The sequence below is a fragment of the Antechinus flavipes genome, chromosome 2 (assembly GCF_016432865.1).
Source record: "Antechinus flavipes isolate AdamAnt ecotype Samford, QLD, Australia chromosome 2, AdamAnt_v2, whole genome shotgun sequence".
NCBI classification, from domain to species: domain Eukaryota; kingdom Metazoa; phylum Chordata; class Mammalia; order Dasyuromorphia; family Dasyuridae; genus Antechinus; species Antechinus flavipes.
The window spans coordinates 658,938,867-658,961,579 of record NC_067399.1 but is presented as its reverse complement, the minus strand read 5'-3'; the positions used below and the strand labels follow the sequence as shown (position 1 = coordinate 658,961,579).

General features: G+C 35.5%; 1 protein-coding gene across 2 annotated transcripts in view; it reads right to left on the bottom strand.

The window, feature by feature from the left end:
- CTNNA3 (catenin alpha 3) overlaps window positions 1-22,713 on the bottom strand; it is a 1,962,241-nt gene that overhangs the window by 234,981 nt on the left and 1,704,547 nt on the right. For both annotated transcript variants that reach the window (XM_051982587.1, XM_051982588.1), the window contains one exon: window positions 13,891-13,983. In XM_051982587.1, coding sequence (XP_051838547.1) covers window positions 13,891-13,983 — 93 coding nt within the window. The remainder of the gene's footprint in view (window positions 1-13,890; window positions 13,984-22,713) is intronic.

Genomic DNA, 22,713 nt, shown 5'->3' with positions numbered 1-22,713 from the left:
GGATATTTAACAAAATAAATAAAAATATAATAGAACATAGTCATTCTGAATATGGGATCTTCTAAGTCAATTCTGACCCAGAGAAATCCTTATCTTAAAGTTTAGCGGCCACATTTCTATTTGACTTTGATAGCCCTGGATTGGGGGCAATTAGATTGCACAATGATAGAATTCTAGGCCTGCAGTCAGGAAGACTCATCTTCTTGAGTTTAAATTTACCCTCAGATACTAGCCTTGTGACCTTAACTAAGTCATTTCACCCTATGTACCTCAGTTTCTTTATCTGTAAAATAAGCTGAAGGAAAAAATGAAAAAAAAAAACATTCTAGTATCTTTACCAAAAAAAGACTCACATGGGGTCATGAAGAGTCAGACATGACTCTTCTAATAACCACAAAAACGACTGCTCTAGATTATACATCTAGGGAATAAAGTAATAGGAGGTAGAAGAGAAATGGGAGAGTTGCTGCAATTATACAGGGAATAGTTTCCCCAAGCTCCAGGATCACAGGACAGAATGAAGATACAGGAATCCAAATTCAACTATTCTCCCACTACGCCAGGACACCTGATTCTTAAACCCTGAAAAAGGTAATGAGTAGTTGCTGGGTTTTCAGTGAGGGTCTAATTTTAGCTAGCCTTCTCTTGCAAAACAGAGACCTCACTTCAGCAGACCTGAGCAAGCAAGCCCAGAAAGCAACTACTCCCCTATCACCAGCCTGATGCTGAGACACAGGCAACCATCCCCTTCCTCTAGTCCCTTTCCTTCCCCTTCTGCATGCTTCTGCCTCTGCTCTTTGTTTGTAGGAAGGATCATACCTAGTTCTTTCAGATCAGATAGACTCCATTTCATTTACTCCTGTCAATGTTTCGAGGTTATATCCAGTAACCTAGGCAACTGTTCTGATTTCTGCCCTAATTTCCTTCTATTTTCTGGGCTGACACCACCCTCCAAGGTTAGAGGGTATTCTTTGAGGCACAGCAGGTTTGCGGGTAGCATATTATTCAGTGAATATTAAATTAAAAATATCACATCGCCTCCAATATCAAGCACATCCCAAGTACATATTGTAGAAGCAGCAATAATTAGCGAAGACTTTACAATAAATATGATCGATAACATATTTCAAACAGAAAAAGCTTGTGATGATGAGGAGAATGATATATAAAGGGGTAGCCATCAGCATTTATTAGCCAAAGGTCTGGTTTCAAATTTGGTACCTACAAAGTTCTGCTTCTTCTTCTAATTAGAGATCATGACCTCTGACAACCCAATGGTGAGAAGTAGCATGACACAGATCAGATATGTGGCTGGCCTTGGAGGGAGAAAGACCTGAGCCCACTTTCTGCCTCTGACATGTGGTGGTTATGTGATTATATAAAAGACATTTTCTCAAGAACTAAAGGTACAGAAACTAGGGAAAAGTAAATGTATGACACCATAATCCTCGGCACTGTCAAATAGTTCAACACCAGAAACAGACATGTTTTTATCTACAGAAATTACATTAAAAAGGTTGCCTTTCAGCTGCTTTGCTTTTGTACCTAAGAATCATGGGCCTTTCTATCTGTCTAGCAGCTGTAATTTCCTATAAGTATTGTTACCTTTATTTAATTAGAATGGTAAGCTCTTGGAAAAAAAAAAGGTATTATATTGATTTTCTATGTGAATCCCCAGTGTTTGGCACAGTATTTCACACATAATAAGCACTTAGTAAATTATTTTTATTAATATATTGTACTTCTCTATGCCTCAGGTAAATAAGCTAAATTATATATAACGTATAAATTATATATATATGTACAAATTATATATATATATATATATAAAATCAGGTGCTCTTTCCTCATTTTCTTTTCCCCTTTGTACTATTATACCTCTATCAGTCCTATCTGCAAAGTCCAACACGTTAACACTGGCTACACAGGTGCTCTCCTTCCTTGCCTTCTACATACTTTATCAAAACTCTTCTAGTCTTTTAAACTACTCTTGTGGTGAGGATGAGGCAGAAGCCATCAATTCTATAACTTATGTGAAGTGAGATAGAAGAACACCAGTTCTTCCTGTCTCCTGTGCTAATACCTCCTGTGATCATCCAGGATCTGTTTTAGCCCCAAGAATTCCAATGCTGTTATGTGCCCTACTGAAATAATTTAAGGATCTCTGAGCCTGACCATCAGCCCTTAGCTGAACTCTTTTTCTCATATTGTGTCTTACTCAGTGAAAATATGAAAACCTCAAGTGAAGGAATATATATATATATATATTTAAATTGTATACTGAGTTCTTAGCAGAGTGCTAAAGAAGTAAGTGCTTAATAAGATCATTTTATTTGTTCATTCCTTCGTTTGCTTCAATGGATGAAGTTTCTGTGATAGAAATTCTCCCTTAATCCATGAAATCACAGTTCTGAATACTCAACACCTTCAACAAACAATTAACACAAGGAGGAGAAGGATGGAGGACACATCTTAATTCTGATAGTTTGTTGGCTTTTAAATTAAGCAGCCTTAGTTAAAAGGAACAAGTCATCATTCTTTTGCTTTACCCTGGGGAAAAAGTAACAGATAATTTTAAAACATTCACCCACATAGTGTTCTCCAAACTGCCTGCTCTTGTTATCTCAATGAGAGTGAGATGCTCACCTTTCCCACACTTGCTGCACGACACCTGGACTATTTTATTTAATTACAGAAACACAGATTGTCAGGGCTAAATGGCACCTCAGAGAAGATCAAGTCTGAACTGTCACTGAGCAAGAGTTTTTGGGTATACCATTTCCAATGAGTCTTCATATAGCTTGCACAAAATGATCTCCAGTGACGAGATACACTACTTTTCAAAAGACTCCATTTCTTTTCATGCACGGATACAAATGTATGAATAATAATGATAATGATGATGGTAGTTAACATTTATATAAAGCTTATTATGTAATAGGCACTGTGCTAAGCACTTAATATTATTATCTTATTTAATCCTCATAATAACCTGGAAAGTAAATAAGTATTATCCCAACTTAAGAATAATATAAACAAACTAGGGTGAAATGAATTCAGTGGCTGGCCCAAAGTCCGAGTTAAAATGTATTCTGTTATATTGAACCTAAAACTACCACTTTACAACTTTTCTCCATTTCTTAGGAGAAGTCTGAATTAAAATCTTATAAATCACATTTAGCCCATGGGATCACCCACAGCTCTATGTCTATGAGGAAGTCATTTAACTTTCATGAGCTTTAATTCCCTCATCTCTAAAATGAGTAGGTTGGACTAGAGCATATCTAAGGTCACTTCTACATTTAAACCTGAGATAATCTGTGACAAGGACAATGGTAGTAAGTAGCATGACCACCATTTCTCATTGGATATAAAGACTCTCTTGATCCTTTGGAATTTTGAGTGGTATTTCATTTTATCACAAAGCCTGACAGCTGCAGCTGAAATTAAAAGATAAAAATTCTCTTTTAACATACTTTTAGAAGTTATAACAATTCCAAACAAAGGTATAAAAGCTTTGTTATGGTAGTTTTAGGTGTAAAAGTGTTCTTAAATAAGAAGTTATTCTCTGTCTTTTTCAAATATGAGTTAAGAGATTGTCTCTGTACTTCATTGCCCCCATCCCTGATGGAAGAATGGAAAAAATTAAGTGAGTAACTCAATTGTGAATGCTCTTTCAATAAAGTTTCATTTTCACTTTATAAAGACTCATAGGTTCAGGGAGCTATTTAGAGGATCTACCCATTTAACAGGTGAGGAAATGTAGTCTAGGAAACATATGACAATAGCCAGGATCCTAGTAAGTCACTGAGAGAGGATTTGAACTCACTTCTTCATAACTCAAAGCAAGGATATGTCAATATGTAATACATGATCATTAGCTATATCCACCATGTCTGACCAAATTAATTGATTAAGATAATTGCTAGTGTAAATTGTTTTATTCTTTATAAGAAATGTGTTATTGGCCCTGGTTGTTGTCTTAGTCAATGACTATGGATTCTCTATCATTTTCTATTAGTTAAACATTCTCAGTACTCTGAGACATTTCCTACTGAGAATAGAGATAAGGGATGAAGTAGAAGAAATGCCAAAGGGAACAGAATATTAAAAAATAAAGTTGATAAATAAATGTCAATACATAGTCATACAGGGATCAAAATTTTTTCCCCAGATCACAGTCAATTATCTCACTGTAGAACAGAACCATAACTAGAGAAGGGTGAATGAAGTTTTGTTTCAGGGTTACAAAAATGAGAAGATAGGAATAGCTTTTATAATCCTTCAAGAGGCAGTAAAATAACAACAAAAGAAAAATAAATATATAAGAAAACACTGAAAAATGCATTTAAAATAAGTAAGTATCAGGTGAAATTTTTGCCACCCCAACTACTAGCTAGATTACAGATATTTTCATTTCTGCCCCAACCTTTCCTTACTTTGTCCACTGAAAGAAAATAAATGGAAAAAAAAAAAGCCTACCAGCAACCTCTTCACCAAGGTGAATGTTCTGAAGTTTCTGCCTAAGGGCCCAACATTTAAACCCTCACAGTAACATGGATCTGAAGCTGGAAGAGACATTTGTGTGACTTTGCATAATTTCTTTAATCTCCAAGGATCTCAATTTACTCAACTATAAAATGAAAGAGCTATTTATATGACCCCCAAAGCATCTTCCTCTTCTATGTCCTACGATCTTATACTCTAGATACATAGCCTAGACCATTTCTCCACAAATATTTGCCATTTCTTTCTCCAGGTCATTTGGCAAATGAAATAAATGAGGCAAATAGGGTTAAGTGACTTGCTCAGGATCACATAGCTAATAAGTTTCTGAGTCTGGATTTGAACTTGGGAGGAGGAATCTTCCTGACCTCAAGTCTTGGGGCTCTACACAGTAGGATCCAATTAGCAGTCCTGGCTTCTACCTGCATTTTACACAGGAAATTAAAACACGGAGAGGTATGGTAATTTGCCTCTGGTCCCACAGCTGGTAACAACATAAATACTACACACTCATTCCACTGACCTCCATTCCTTCTCTTTTCCCATCATATTAGCCAAGTCTCAGATCTCTTCCTTAATGGGACTTAGATCTCCCCATGAGAGATCTCCTCTCCTGCACGTAATTCTCTAAAAAAGAACATTTGTCTTAAACAGCTGATTGGAAAGCACTTTAGGTTCTGCTTACCTCAGGGAGCCTAAATGTTACTTAAAGATTTGCTGCATGATCTTAGATGACACTTCCAGCTTAGAAGCAGCCAAAAAGAGTATAAATGCAACAAATAGCAGTTCTCCAGCATAGAAGGTGGAGTTTGATAAGACTGTTCAAAGTCAGCTCATCAAATTTCATTCTTCAGTCTTCTAAATCTTTCCCCTAATGATAAAGCTTGGGAGTGATACTGCCAAGAGTAGAGAGGACCATAAATATAACCCTAAGTCCCACCTGCCACACACACACACACACACACACACACACACACACACTCAGACCACCTGGGGATGGAGAAATGGCCAGATGGGTGGAAGATTGCTGCTGAGAGGTTTTTCCACTTCAATAAAATACTTCCCATCCATCAGTCTATAAGTCCTGCCTTACCATGGCCCTTCCCTGTCCAGGTTCACTCCTCATGGCAGGATCATTGTGAACACAATACCAGTTGACTTCTAAGGAAGCAATAGAAAAGTTTACCTTTAGCAAATATCATTTCCAATTTACAATGCCATTTATCTTCCCAGAACTCTAGTTCAGCAGTGAGTCATCCCCCAGGTCTGATATCTCACCAATGAGTCCTATTAGATTTGTCTGACAAATTCAGCTAAGTGCCAGCTGCAGGAAGACGAGATACTTTCCCCACGTGTATGAGAGTCTGTGGAGCTGATTTAGATGACCTGAATTATCAGTGGGAGATGGAAATAGATAAAGAAGGTATAACTGTCAAGAAAAAAAGGGAAAGCATTCTAATTTCTACAAAATAATACAATCTTTCATTTCTAGAGCACTTCACACAATCCTTCTTCCAAAGAAAAACTGACATAAGCCCTATTCCTATGACACCAAAGACAATGATGAAAAAATTTATATATTTTGGTTCACTTGTTTTTCTTTTAAATTAGAAAGAATTCTTGATCTTTTCCCCAAATAATATAAAATTAATATTTGACAATACAATTATTCCTTCCACATTGGAAGGGTTAAAGGGACCTTTCCACTGCAATTTGGAAAATTCATGTAAATTTTTTTGATCTTCCCTTCACACCGAAAAGTCTGTTTTTTTTTTTCTTTTTCTGTTAGAAGCTATAAAATTTGGGATAAGTGTTTCGTTATAGGCTCTGTGTGTTTTGCTGGCCTTCCATGTTGTCAAAAGCTTCCACAAAACTCCCCAAAAATTCCCATTTAATTTCTTAAGCCAAACTGTAATATATTAAAATTGTGATAGGGAAAGTCATGATGTGGAAAGGATAACTGTAATGTGAATTCTGACAATTTTCAGAATCTATTTGTTTGATGTATAATTAATAATCATTATTAAGTGTTTTTTTTATGGATTGTGTGTTCCCATTCAGGAAGGGTAACACATAAAGTAAGAAAGTTAGATTAGATGACCTCTAAATATCTTCTAAGCCTTTCTCATTCAGTCTCCTTAAAAGAAACCTCATCTTTCCATTAAACACTCAATGCACCAAAAGCATTAATTATGGGAAAAGTATTATTTGTACTATAATAATGAAAAACATGTATGCACTCAAGAATATGAAGAGTGAAGGAAGAAAAATAAAGCATGGGGTGGGGGGGAAGAACCTTTTCAATTACCTATGAGGACCTATATAATCCTAGCAATACCTTGACCCACTTGGACATATATAATCCCCATGATGCACAGACTTATGTAATTTTCCTTCTATTATCTATTTACTTCATTTGTCTTTGGTTCCCTGATTTGTTTTTCTCCAAAATTCTGGGCCATGATGATTGGCTCCTGTTTCAGTATTCCCATCTCTAACCAGGTACTGCTCCCAAATCTATTCTACAAGGTACTTCTCTCAACCTGCTCCCTCTCTTGTGAGTGAACTGCCAGAGTCTTTCAGGAATAAGGAAATGAAAAAGCATAATTCCTGATTTTTCATGTTTGCTATTATAGTCACAGGACAAATCAGTGCAGTGAAAATATATTGGACTTGAAAATTAGAGGAGAAATAGGTTTTTTTCAATTATGGTATACTACTGTACACAAATAACTGCTTTTTTGAAAATAATAAAAAACTGATAAAATTTAGCCAATCCTTTTTTTAAGGAAGAAAGGACAACAAAGAAGTAAAATGAAAAGCTGAATGAAGTAAAATCTCTAATGAAAAGATACAAATAATAACTTAATAATCAAATAATGTCTATTATACAAACCAATTTGTCAGCAAAGCATAAAACTCAAAAAACAATAGAAACACGGATAAAAAAATAAAATACCTAAATAAAAAGACAAGGAAAGAGAAATCTTAAATAATCTCATATTAAAAAGGAAAAGGACCTGGTTATAATGAAATGTTAAAAACAAAACCTGCTTGCCTCAAAAAGTTACATGAGAATTCTCTCATTCTTAGAAAAAGTAAGTCCTTTACTGATAATATCTCTTTTGTAGCATAGTTTGAATTTTGAATATTACCAGACACTCATTTTATTTTTTTTTCCTTTTTGTTCATGCTTTTCATGGGATTCTTTATCATTTATTCCTCTAGATAAAGTTTATTATAAAAAGTAATTTTTTGCTGTTCTGATTGTTATGGCATTGAACCTATAAATTAATTTAGGCATTAACAACATTTAAAGTATAATTGTTCAACTTCACCATTAAAAAAGTCAAAATTTCCCCAAGTCTCTTTTTATTTTAATTCTGTAAATTATGTTTCAGAGTTGGATTTACATCAGTTGTTTTTATGTCTCAGCAGGTTTATATCAACATATGTTTATTGATCTTTGTTAACTTCTTAATTGTTTTTGAAAGAAAAAAGAAAAATTTAAATATATATTTTATTGCAGATATTTTTAAATAAAGTTTGCTTCTGATGCCTTGCCTAGGAAGTTCTCCAAGTCTCATAGTTTCATAAATCATATGATCATAAATCTACAGCTAAAATGGACTTCAGAAGTGATGTATACCATTGGCCTCCTTTTATAGATAAGAAAACTGAGGCTTTAAGTAACTTACTCATGGTTTCCCACAGAACAAGAAAGTGAACAGGTCCTGTGGCTCCAAGTTCAGTGCTTTTTTCAGCTTTGTCTTTAAAATTTGGAATTCTGGGGGAGAGACAAGTAGGTGCCACATAGGAGAGAGGGTTGGTCTTAAAGATAGGAGGTACTGAATTCAAATCCAGCCTCAGACACTTAATAGCTGTGTGACCCTGAGCAAGTTACTTAATCCTGATATCCTTAAAAAAATAGAATATTGTAGAACATACCAAGGTATAAAGGCTATAAGTGTAAGTATAATGCACTGGGTAGTCGTCCCTTAATGGTCAGCCAGGCTGGCTTCAGAGGTACTCCCCACTAAGTTAGATACAGGTTTCTGCAAAAGTAGCTCTGAAAGAATTGTACATGTTTAATCTAGGTTGGATTAATTGCTGTTTAGGGGAAGGAAAAGGGGGATAGGGAGAAAACTCTGGAATACAAGGTTTTGCAAGGGTGAATATTGAAAACTATCTTTGCATGTATTTTGAAAATAAGAAGCTATTATTTAAATAAAGAAAAAAAAGAAACTCTAAAGAGTCAGTGAACTATCAAGGTAATTTAGGAATTGTGTTTTGTCCTTTTAGAGATCATCCTAATATTTAAAAAGTTACATGGATGAGAAGGGTTGATATATCTATCTGGGTGCTTAGTCAGTAGCCATTTTGATAGCCACTGATGAAAGAGTGGAATATATGGACCAAAATCAAGTAATTTTCTTTTCCCCCCTCAGACTACATGGGTCAGAGCACCCACATGGATATAGAGACTTCAGAAGCAATGTTGGGTGCCAGGGGCTACTATCACTACATACTCTATTGGGTCCTCATCCCAAGAATGTCAGGCATTCTCCTTGAAGAAAACACAATCCCTTGGGTCAATAGACTGGTCATAGACTAACTGGATTGTAGTGATGGCTGGGTCCTTGGGCTTATGCTGTCAAAGGGGTGGTGGGCACTGGCCCTTTTTAGTTTCAGATCCTTAGGCCTCTCAGAGACAGACTGGGCATCAGAAAAAAACAGCATTTTGGTTATATTTGGGCTCATGACAATAATCTTTGGGTGGCCTCGGGGACAGGTTGTCCACTTAGAGAAGCTAAGCTCAGATGGGTCTGTGACTTACAAGACCCAGGTTTTATTGGCTCCAAATCCAATCCAAAGGACAAATCCAAGGATCTGTCACTTACTAGGCTTGGATACAAGCAGAAGGGAACATTCCCTGTCTTTGGAAAGTTAGCTTCTAAGGAAAGAGGGGAATAATTTTGTTTTGATTTAGCCTCTTGAATTGGTATGGGCATCTCATTGCCTTTTTGTGTTTTTCTTCAGTCTTGTAAAACAAAGTAAAATTTTCCATTCAGCTCTGGTCTTTTCATCAAATATCCATTTTTTTTTTTGTCTTGAATGATTTACTGGGTAGGTTATTCTGTTGTTTTGTTTTTTTTTTTTTTTTTAATAGAGAGAGCAGTAGCTACTTGGGAGGAGGAACTATTTCTCTTTTTTACTTTTTTGTTGTTTTTTTTGGGGGGGGGGAGAGATTAGTATGTGGTTGAATGTTTGTGTGTATGTGAATTGGGATTAAGTGACTTGCTCACACAGCTAGGAAGGCTAAAGTGTCTGAGCTCAGATTTGAACTCAAGTCCTCCTGACTTCAGTCCCAATGCTCTATCCACTGCATCATCTAGTTGCCCTTACATTATTTATAATTATAAATTATAATTATAATCCCAGGTTGTGTAATTTTTTGTCTTTTAGAATTTCATATTTCAAGCCTTCTCTATCAACATAATAGCTTCTAAATCACGTACGATCTTGATGATGGCTAGATGGTATCTGACATTATTTTTTGGCTTCTTGAAGTATTTTCTCTTTGACCTAGGGCATCTGGAATTGGGCTACAATATTTCTCTGAATTTGCATTTTGGAATCTCTTTCAGGTGATGACCACCAGATTTTTTCAATTTTTCTTTTACTTTCTGGTTCTTGGATTTCTAGGATATGTAGTAACCAGAATGTTCTAAGAGTCTGTGTCTCCAACCCCAAATATCTTGTTCTTTGAGTGTTCTGAGACTAGATATATTTCCACAGAGAACAAGCCTGCAGTAAGCAGAATGTTCTGAGGACATTTATCTCAAACACAAATGTCTTATCTCCTGAGTATTCTCAGAGAGTGTGTCTCCAGCCACAAGTAGCTTTTCTTCTCAGTGTTCTGAGACAAGATGTGTTTCCCCAGAGAGCAAGCCTGTAGTAACCAGAATGTTCCCAAAGACAGTGTCTGTGGCCACAGATGTCTTTTCCTCTGATCACTATTTAGTCGTTAACTTTTCCCCTGTCCCTACTCCTGCCTGGAGAGAAGAGATACACATGTATTATACGTTGCACATATATTTCAAATTCATTGCTGAGTTGTGCCCACTTCCCCCTCCCTTGCACACCCCTACAAAAGCATATGCAGGGCACTTGGAAATGGGTTCAGGGATGGGAAATGGGGAAGAGAAAGAGTGAGCAGCAAGTAGAACTTGACCTTTTACCAATAGTCCCAATTTCTTATTCTGGGAAACTTAGAACTCCTTCCTCCACTTCCCCTTTCCTCTCCATCTCTATTTTTTTCCTAATCTTAGTTGGATGGAGAGAATATCATAACAGAAATAGATGTTTTATTTAATCCAAAAAGTAAGGTTCTGGTCCTAACACATATCACACTTTAAGATTTACAGAGCATTGTATGTACAGTGTTTTGTTTACATAAAGAACACAGAATTATCTTGAGAGGTAGATACTGCTATATTCATTTTACATGTAAGATAACTGAAACTCGGAGGAAAAATGATTTGCACAGAGTTACACATTTACTACATATCAGAAGCAACCTTCAAACCCAGTCCTTCCTGACTTATTCACTTATTCATTATCTTATTTATTCACTAGAACTTTTTTTTTCCTCTTGATCCAGTTGTTCTCATTCATTAACTTAAATAATCACAATTTGAAGAAATGAGAAAGCTTGTGGATTTTAAAAAATGTCCATTTGCCATGTATTTTTTTAATCTGGATAAAAAAGATTTTTATATCTGGATATAAAAATGACTAGAAGAATCTAAGTGAACAGCAGGTTTTTCTGGGAATAGACATTTATCTGTACTGGCTACACAACTCTGACCAAAAGACTTCTAGATTTAAGGAGCTCCTAGGAGATGAGATAAAGCAAAGACAACTCAAGATGATGTGCTTAAGTCTTTCCCACTTAAAAAAAATGTTTTAATATCATGATTTTCAGGTGGGGCCAAAGAATAAAGTCAATGTTATTAAAGACTTTTTTAAACCATAGACTTATACTATCTCTGTGTGCATCTCATCAAAACTAAGTCACTTTCTCTGAAGTCCCTAAGGTTGATTGTAAGTGCTCTATGGATTTTGCCTGTCTCTCTACAATCTCTGTCAATGGGAGGTGCTGCAGGTCTTACCATCCTTCATTACAAGGAGACAGCAGAACCTTGGAGAGAGGAAAGAGTATCCCTATGGCCCCGTGATTAGCAACTAACTAGGAGAGATCACATTTGAATTCAGATCTCTGCTTACTTCAAAACCAAAGGAATCTGTGTTCCAAGGGGATTTCTTCAGCAATGTCATACAGTGAGAAAAGCATACATGTTTTATATATATAGATCTAAACATGTCTATACATACCTATTCATATATATATATGAATACACAATAATTATTGCAAATACATTTACCTACTATTTGCTATTTTACAATTCTAAATCTTTACATGGATATGCCTAGAATGCAGATCTGCCTCACCTTTACCTCTTACATGTTCTAGATTCCTTCCAGACATAACATAATGCAATTGCTCCTCTCTCTTTTCAAGCAACTCCTTTGAGCCACACTAAATACAAGAATCAACCCAATAGACAGACTTTGCAAATCTATTATATTTTTCTATGTGTAAACTTTCACCTTTCTACCTTTCCAAAAAAGAAAGAAAAACACCAGAATTGTGAAAGAATGTAAATATTGTAATAAAATGAAAATTCTTTGAGAGATTGTACTCTCGCTAATTTTTTTTTTTCAGCATATGGAGAGACAGATGGACTAGACCTGTGATCTAATTAACATAAAGGAACTCCTTGTGAGGAAACTCATTCTTCCCCCCCAGCTTCCAACATATCCTGCACCTTGTAAGGTGCCTGTGATAAATAAAAATTTTGTGACTTGCCCAGGTTCTACCAACAATCTGAATCAGAGGCAGTATTAAAAATTCATTTTTCCTGATTCAAAAGCTAGTTCTCCATCACCTATTCCCACACCATCTCCCTAGCATTGAAAGCATAAATGAATGATTATTTTTGAATAAGCTTATTAGTTAACAAAGAGTTATGCTAAGCACAGAAGCTATGGGTGCAAAAACAAGACCATCCTTGTCCTCCAAGAGTTTACATTCTCGTTGGTAAAGATAAGAATTAAAAACAAAAAACATAGACCAAAGTAACAAATTCAGTGATTGGGGCGCTAGATCAATTTATTAGTGGCCTCTTTCCAAGAATGGTATTGTTTATTGGATTACTGTTTCCAAAGCAAGAGTGGAAAAGTGTATGTGCTTCAACATGGGGAGAATATGGTTGGTCTTCATAGGGTGAAAGCTTAACTAACAACGGCTCTGATTCATAAGAGTTGGTGCTGGTTTTTCCAGTAAGTGGCAGCGACTGGAATACAGCAGATGATCATGAAGATAAACAAAGAGGCATTAATAAATGCTCATTAACTGAACATTAGAACCTGAATTCAAATCCAATCTCAGACACTTACTATGTGACTTTGGGCAAGTCACTTCATCCTGTTTCCTTTACTTTTCTCATCTGTAAAATGAATTCTAGTTCATTAAGGACATGGAAAACCACTCCAGTATCTTTGCCAAGAAAGCCCCAAATGGTATCACAGAGAGTTAGATGTGATTGAAATGACTCAACAAAAATAATAACAACATAATACATGAATGAGAATTGATGCTATAATTCACTTCTATTACTATTCTAACATTATTCTGTTCTCTTGGTGTTATATCATTCAACCACACACCAAATTATCACTCATCTTCCCATCTTTTTTTAGAGAGACTAATCTCAAAGTAGACATGTAATGAAAAGACAAATATAGTCCTAGTCTTAAGGTTAAGGAAACTGAAAAACCATTTTATCATTCTGAAGTTAAGACAGAAAGGTGATGCTTTTATACTGATATTTTTTTCTGTATCACCTTGAACAGAGTTATAATTTCATCTGTTTGGGCTTTCTGAAGCCAAACAAACAAGTACATATTTCAGTTTGATATTCTCTTGTAATCATGCAAGGAATGAAAGGAAGTTTCAGTGGATTCACTGATTTATTCAAAATAGCTTCTCTATGAGTTTTAGTGATAAACAAAGGGATGAATGATTTCCCTCCCCCTTTTTTTCAGTTCCTTAGCCCTAACTAGTCAGGTGAGAGAATGCAAAATCTTTTTATGAGCTATTCAAGAACACAACCCATTTTTATTGTTTTATCTTTTTAAAAAAATAGCTTTCTTCTACTGCTGCAAATAGCAACTATGTCCAACTAGGATTTTATGAGTTACCTTTCTTCAAAAGCCCAGCATAACAGAGGCTTTCATCCTTTTTTCAAAGACACCTACCCTGTCTGTCTTCCCTTCTGTCTGAACACTCGTGTGACTGCGAACATCATGATCTTCTTCCAGATCTGAAATATCTTCTAGCTCCTCAGGAGTCTAGAAAAAGAAAATACCACAATTGAAAAATGAAACTCTTCTATTAAGCACAGCTTCTAAAAGATTGCCAAATCCTGAAGACCAAAAATAAGGAAAATAAAAATAACAATCAGATGGAATAGGAGAGCATTTATTTCACTAAGCATTATTTATGGAACTGATAAAAAATTTCAAGAACATGACAAACGTAAGAAAAATAGAATCAGTTGTTAAACCATTATGATATATATTTTTTTGTTATTTACACAAAGCTTTTCCCCCCTAATTATAGAATCAATAATATTCAATGCCACTTAGACTTTGGACATGCCAATGAATTGTTCAGTGCTTTTATTATTATGATTATATCTTTCACCACTGCAGTTTGCAAATAATAGTCTTTAAGACTAATTTATCCACTCTTGTTGATGAACCTATTCCAGACTAACTAGTGAATTCTCAGAGGGCATACGTTTTTTTTTTCTTCTATCTCTAGATCTGTATCCAGGAAGAACTAAGGGAGAACTTGTAGGAGCTTGTTTTCAGATGGCATAGGATGGTCTCCATGCCTGGATGAAACATCAGAGATGAAAGATACAAAGAGGGAAAAATGGGGCTATTTATATATGATACAGATTGAGATCCAAACTAAGAAAAAGCTCGAATAGCATATTGTTGGAGCAGTCAGCTTTGCTGATAAGATATTCGCTGAGAAAGTCACATAAAATCAGAGCAATTAAGTGAAAAAAAGCATTGGATTTAGACAGAGGAGACATAGGTTGAAATGATCCCTCAACCACTTCTGGTTTGCACTTCAGTTTCCTCATTTATAAGACGGGTGAATTGATCTTGATGTTCTTCTCAGTCCCTATGATATGATTTTATAATCTCAAGTCTTTATTTACATTTCTCCACTAGTCCAAATCAGGTACCCATTTTTATATTACCTATTTTCCTTAATAAATTAGTCCTAGAACATGGTTAGAACATGGTTTCCTAATTCTAGAGATTTACTCAGCTCAAATGCTAAGAAAAAAAAAACTCAGCAGTCATCAAAACCAACATTTTCTTCTTTGAGAAGAAATTTCCTCTGTAACATCTTTGTCAAATGATTGTTCATCTTCCACTTAAAGATTTTCTTCTTTTGAAAGGAACATACTATCTCCCAAGATGATCTATTTCACTTGGGATAATTCTAATTAACAGGATTGTTTTCCTTATATGGAATTTAAATTTGTCTCTTCATACTTATTTAAAAACACTATACATCTACCCAGAACACACTTAGTATACTTCCCCCAGTGAATCCAAAGGACATAAGTTGTAACAATTCAATATCCATGTGTTTTCCATTTGTGCATTATTCAGTCATTCAATAAGTGTTTATTAAGCATATATTGTGGTTCACTCATATCTGATTCTCTTTGATCTCATGAAGCCATACTGTTTGTGACAAGACATTTCATTTTCTTTTCCTTTTTTATTTATTTATTTATTTATTTTTTGGTGAGTCAGGGTTAAGTGACTTGCCCAGAGTCACACAACTTGAAAGTGTTAAGTGTCTGAAACCAGATTTCAACTCCGAATTTCCCGCCTCCAGATTCTGTGCACTGAGTCGTTTCCCCCTAATAAGCATATACTGAGTCTGACAGTGAACTAAATGCTTTAGATGCAAAAATGCAGTAATATTAATAATAATAATAATTTTAATTAAAAATTGGCCCCCCGCAGAAGTTGCCTGTCCCCTAATGAAGGAGGCAACATGATTTATAAGATACATAGAAAGTTAGTACAAGGGAAGTGGAGGCCATTAGCAGCAATGGTGATATACTTCACATCATAATCCTTTGCTATTAAGTTCCTGAGCTATATTCCCAATAAATGTACGAATAATGGGAACCTACATGAAATGACCAAAGAGGCTTCCAATGTCCTTAGGTATTTTTTCTCTCATGCAGACAAGTAAAATGGATGATAGTTGGTATGCGTTCCGTTCGGTAAGTTTACTCCAGCTTCCTGGGGGGCCTGCCCTGTATATCCAGCCCTCCACTTGTTTTTGTCATCGTCTTGAGCCTTTTCCCCCCAGTGACACACCTAAGGAAGCCGAGTTACAATCATTGCCAAAATAACAACCCAATTTCTAACCCACTAATGTCCTCATCTCATGGATCTTTAAACAGTGTTCCCCTTGTACTTGGATGGACTTCCCTGCTGTGGCAGGATCTTTTACATTTATTTAAGCTGACTCTTATCTGATATTAATTTTGCCGTTCCTCTGAGACCTCCAGCATGCTGAGGAATTTTCATCTCTCCTATGATCTCTCTGTAGTCCTTCTTTGCTGGAACTGTCAGCTGATAGGATCACAGTACAATTTACTCTCTCTTCATGAGAATTAATGGGATCAGTTCTCCACTTTGGAGTCCTGACCCAATTGGGTATTTCATTATTAGTTACTCTGGGGGTTCTCCCTTTAAGACATCACCTTTCCAATTTCCATCCCTAATATATCATCAGCTCTGTAGCATCTGAATTATTTATGTCCAACAAATTCCTTTTCCCTCATCTTGTCATTTTGCCAGGGAAGGCTATCAAGTTATTGTCCTATGATCTGTTTCTTATAAACCTCAGCTATTTATTACTCGCCTCACCCAATATTCACTATATATGATTCACTATTTATTCTAAGAATTTGTTCAAGTCTAAAGCAGGAGATCAAGTGCACACTTAATACCATGCATTTTTGGGTGGCGAAAAGTGTAACATAAAAAGCTTTAGTAAAGGAAACTCAGCAGAATGTATAGATAACTGACATTGGGGATAAGGAGGACCTGTATTCAAATCCTACCTTTGAAATACTCCTTATATGTGGTCTTATAAATTATCATCTCTCAGAGCCCTGAGTAATTCTTTGTATAGAATCAAAGGTATAAACTTGGAAAGGAATTCAGTGATCATCAAATCCAAGTCTCTTGTTTTTACAGATGGGGAAGATGAGACTCACTGGCAAATAATTAGCTATAGGGGTGAGAGTGAAAGATGAAGTTGTGAGCCTATAAAACTCTGGGACAATGGTAGTACTTTTGATGGTAATTGGAAAGTTAGGAAGAAGGAAGTGTTTAATGGAAAGATAAGGAGTTTAGTTTTTGGATATATTGAAATTAAGATTTCTATTTAATTTGATATAACCAATAGGCAGTGAGAGAACATGAACAAATAGATATGGGAATCATGTACCCAGAAAAAATTAATGAAATTTACTTCAGGTTTTGAGGTCATCAAGCAAAATTATGTAGCGGGAGAAGGATTGTCCTTCAGGATATTAGTATATCACTGCAAGGATCACAGGGCTCAGAGCCAGAATTTTTGTGTCTGTGTGCTCAGATTGAAGGGGGTGAGGGGAGAGCACAGAACAGGAAATATTTCACTTCTGTCTTTGTAATTCTAAGATCTAACATACTAATATTAAACAATAATAACAATAATAACAATGTTATAAAGACAGGGAGATAGAGAAGACCTAGATGAACAAACTTTTTAACCAAGTTGGTGAGGATCCATTTATTAAAATGTTTCCTGATTCATTCCTGATTCAAGTGACTTTCCCAGTCACAATTCAACGTATGACATGCACAAAGAGTGAATGAAGACAACTCTGTCCAATACGCCATATCATGCTTTGCAAAATGCTTTATTCATATTCCTCATTTGATTATTATGTGAGCTAACTTATTATGATTCTCATTTTATAAAGCTGTTGGTGCAATAAATGGAATTCTGGCATGAAGTCAGAAAGATCCTAGTTCAAATCCAGCTTCCACTACTTATTAGTTGTGTAACCCTGGGTAAGTCAGTTAAATGTTGTTTGCCTCAGTTTGCACAACTGTAAAATGTAGAAAATGATAGCAGCTACTTCTTTGGTTGTGGTGAGAATCAAATGAGATGACATTTGTAAACATTCTGTCACAAAGCCTGATACATAATATAAATATTCATTCCTATATTTTCTTTGTATGAAGGAGAAAATCAAAACAATATTTGATGTATAGCAGGTGATTAATAAGGCTTGATTGGATTAGACTGACTAGATAGTATGGAATGAGAAAGAAATAAGCCCTCTCTACTCTTCTTTCTTTTGAAGAGGATGATAAACATGAATAATAATGCTCAAACAAAATGTTAAACATAGTTTTTGACACTTTACCAAAATGGAGGCTGTTAAAATTCAATAGTTTATTTAAAATGTAAGGTCACAAGAAATTCACACACACACACACACACACAAAGAGAGACACAGAGAGAACAAGACAGAGAATGAGAGCAAAAGCAAGAAAGAAGAAAACGGGCTATACTGTGGATGGGGAATAACAACATATTTTTATTGGTTGTCTTCAAAGGACCTCAAAGTGCTCTATAAATGTCATTTTTCTCCTTCTCTTCTCCAGTTAACAGAGAGAAGGAAGGGATTCTCAGAAGAAACCTTCCCTGGCAGTTTCTTAGACATGTCTGGAGGTGAAAAGTCAAAGGAAAACTTTAGCATGACCTGCTGACTGCCAATGAAGCTAGAAATGTGGAATACCACATGGGATACTTTTTGCTCCAATTGCAGGTACAAACTTGACTCAGTCCTGTAACTTCAGTGAAATGCACCACTGAGCTGAGATCAAAGCAGCCAAGAAAAGGAAGGCTGGAAACTTAAAGAATCGCTGGTGACAGATGCCACAGGAACTGTTCTGGTTGAACTTCAGATGGAGACTTTTTTTTTGGTAACCAAGGTGAATCAGGAATCTGGGCCAACAGACAGGAGCCCAACAGAATGATGCAAAAATCAAAACAAATAGATTTAGTGAACAGACATTTTTTTAAAGATGGAAAGAAACACTGGAGTGTTCACTAAAATGCACAATTTTGGAACAAGTGTGTGTAAAGAAAGAAGCATTAGGAAATGTTTTCTATGTGGATATGTATTCTCTTAAAACTAGACTGAATGGCTGCCATATTGAGAGTAAAGGAATGGCTAATATCAAATAATGAGCAACCAAAGAAGCAAAACAAAGTTGATTGAAGAATGGGTAAATATATAGTGTGTGTATATAAAAGAATACTAATGTGATATATTTTAACATATTTAACATGTATTGGACTATCTGCCATCTAGGAAAGGGAGAGGAAGGAGGGGAAAACTTGGAATAGGTTTTGCAAGGGTCAATGTTGAAAAATTACCCATGCAGGGGGCAGCTAGGTGGCGCAGTGGATAGAGCACCAGCCCTGAAGTCAGGAGGACCTGAGTTCAAATGTGATCTCAGATACTTAACATTTCCTAGCTGTGTGACCCTGGGCAAGCCACTTAATCCCAAATAGCTCAGCAAAAAAAAAAAAAAAAACAAAAACAAAAACTATGCATATGTTTTGTAAATAAAAAGCTTTAATAAATAAAAGAAAAAAATAATAATAATGTAATATAAGAAATATACATAAATATGATGATCATAGAAAGGAACTATATATATATATGTTATTATATACATAGTGAAGTAATCAAGCCTAGAAAAGTATGACAATGACCAGAATAATTTAAGTGCAAAGAATAATCACAATACAATGAAAAGTGGATATTGCAAAAAAATAGCAAGAATGAACATATATTTCGTGAACAAAAGACAGAGGATATTTCACCACATTCTTTTGCAGAAAAAGAAAGTCCACTTCTGGGGTAATTTCTGTCTCAATATATGACCGTGGTCATATATGAAATGATTTTGTTTATATTTTTTCTTTTTTCTTCTCTTAAAACTATTCTATATCAAATAGGTAGCTCTTTGGAAGGGAACTAGAGATATTAGGAGAAATTCAGATTATGTAAAAATAAAAAATATTAATTCAAAGAAAGAAATATGCCAATTGACTTCCTTTCTAACAGAAACCATCATCAGTTGGAAAGGGACATAGAGGAACTATAGAAAAAGATCAAATTTTGTCTTCAGAAATCTTGGGGTCAATGTTGCAGGTCTCTAATTTATTATATTATCTGTGTGATATCAGTCAACTTCTTAGCTCTCCTGGGCCTCATGTTTGTTATTTGTTTTCTTGATGGCTATTGTTGTTTCCATCTGAAAAGTGTGTGTGTGGGGGGGATGTTGAGCTTTACATTTATCCTAAATTTGCCTTTTCACAACTTCTGCTCATTACTCTTAGTGTGCTCTCTCTCTGTCTCTCTATCTCTGTCTCTGTCTCTCTGTCTCTCTCTCTGTCTGTCTCTCTCTGTCTCTGTCTCTCTGTCTCTCTGTCTCTCTCTCTCTCTCATACTCCCTCCCCACTCCCCACATTTAGGCATATTTATGGAAGCAGTTAGGTTGCTCAGCAGATAGAGCCCTGGACCTAGACACTACATGTGTGACATTGAGCAAGTCACTTAAGCACTGTTTGCCTTAATTGACTGGAAAAGACATTGGAAATCACTCCATTATTTTTGCCAAGAAAATCCCATGGACAATATGCAACACAAAATCACAAAGTATCAGACTAAATGACATAACAAGAAGACATACATGCATGTTTCTGTGTATATGCACACATGTATAACTACATATGCACATATAATTGTGTATACACATAAATATACATGTACATATATACTATATACATATGTAAATATACATACACGTAATTATATACATATATATGTAAAGAAAGACTTTCTCATTGGCTAGTCCTTTAAGTACTTAAATACAATTACTATGTTTTCCTTAATAATACAATTCATCTTCTAATTCAATTCCCCTTATAATTAATCTATCAGTAATTCTTAAATTAGTCCTCATGTGACCTATTCCTTTTGCCACCCTTATTCCTCTGCTCTTATTTTCAAGCTTATGAATATATTAATAAAATCAAAAATATTAAAATCAAAAATCTCCAACATCAATGGATTTGATTGCTATAAAGGGACTTATGACCAAGATGCTCTCTGATTTAAAGATAGCCTGACATATTGGCTAAAGAATAGGTCTTAGGACCAGGAAGGCCAAGCACTAAATCCTGGTCCTGATATATCCTGCTTGCGTAACTTAGGGTAAAACATTTCACTTACCAGTGCCCTATGAATGCCCTGGGACTTTGAATAAGAGGATATGATATGTCTTGATGAAAGGTCCCTTCCTACCATAGAATTCCCCACACTGATGAAATCCCATGTCCATTTCCAATTCCTCCTATTTGATGGATTTTCTTATCAAAATATTGTTAAAATATATTTTAAATGTCCTCTGGTCCCATTACCACATGTCTATTTCTCATTATACTAAATCTACTCTCACCTCTCCCTTTCATAGAAATATAACATTAATACTACATTCATTATTTGTTTCTAAGAATTCAGAAGTGTAGATGACTAAAAAGAAAATGAAAATATTGGTTTTCTGTGAATGAAGGAAATTCTCTAGGGAGCAACTTAACCACTGAGCTATACTTTGACAAAAGTAAATTAAGGGCTATAGAAAATATGTCCAAACTGAATAGCAAAGAAGATGTACAATGGACCTAGCATATGATTAACTACGTGTCAGCTTGGCCGCAGAGCCCTCAGCCCAAACAATGCTATTGTCAAATGTGAAAGGAGGAGGGAAGAAGAGTGCTTTCTGTTAAGAAGGTCTCTAGGAGTCACATTTTCCAAGGATTGATAGCCTGTGTTAAGTTGGTATTGGGATGATTGCCAGCGATAATCATCATAATGTCTCTAGTTTATATAACTCATTCTGGAGTGTGATGGAATTAGTTGCTGCTTGATGCTTCAGTACTTACAAAGGAAGGGACAAAGGAGGGAAGGAGTATTTATTAAGCACCTACTATATACCAGGTACATGTGATATGTTTTAGATCCTGTAGAAATGCTGGAGATACAAAATAAAGTAATATAGTATCTGCTGTCAAGAAACTTACCTTCAAATGTAAGTCTTTTTTTATCTTTTTTGTATGTTTTGTTTTGGTGAATCAAATGGTTAAGGGACTTGCCCAGAGTCACACAGCTAGGAAATGTTACGTGTCTGAAGTTAAACATAAACATAAACCCTGACTCCAGACCAGTGCTCTATGTAGTGTGCCATTGAGCTGCCCCTACTCTACACCTTTTAATGATTGGACAGCTCCAATCAGGACCTCTCTGTATGTAGAGTACAGAAACAAATAATGCTTCATTTTTCTCCAGAATATATATTGGGATTTCTTCTATTATATTTTCTTGATCTCTCTTCTCCACTCCCTTCTCAACATTTTTATGGGTTGTCTTCTGCCTTCTGCCCACCACTAAGACTCACAACAATAGGGACTATTGATCTTCCTGATTGCATTTGTTCTTAGCATTTAGAATTTAGTGTCTGGCATACAGTAAGCGCTTAATAAACATTTGTTGATATGACTTGACTAAATTGAATCGATTCAATTAGAGTAGCATGTATTAAGATCAAAGCTTTTTAAAACATCTTAGTCTGGAAGCTTCTTTTGAACAGCAACTATCTTTTTCTTTTCTTTATATACTCAGTTTTTAACCTAATTCCTGATGGGTAATAGGCACTCCATAAATGTTTACTGATTGACTTATTGGTTAAGGACCTACATAAAGTCAACTAGGCAGTGTGATAGAACACTTTGAGACCTAACCAGAGATATAACCAGAGAGATCTAAGTTCAAATCTCAACATACACTAGCTATGTAACCTTGGGCAGATCACTTAGTCTCTGTTTCACCCAGTTTTTTT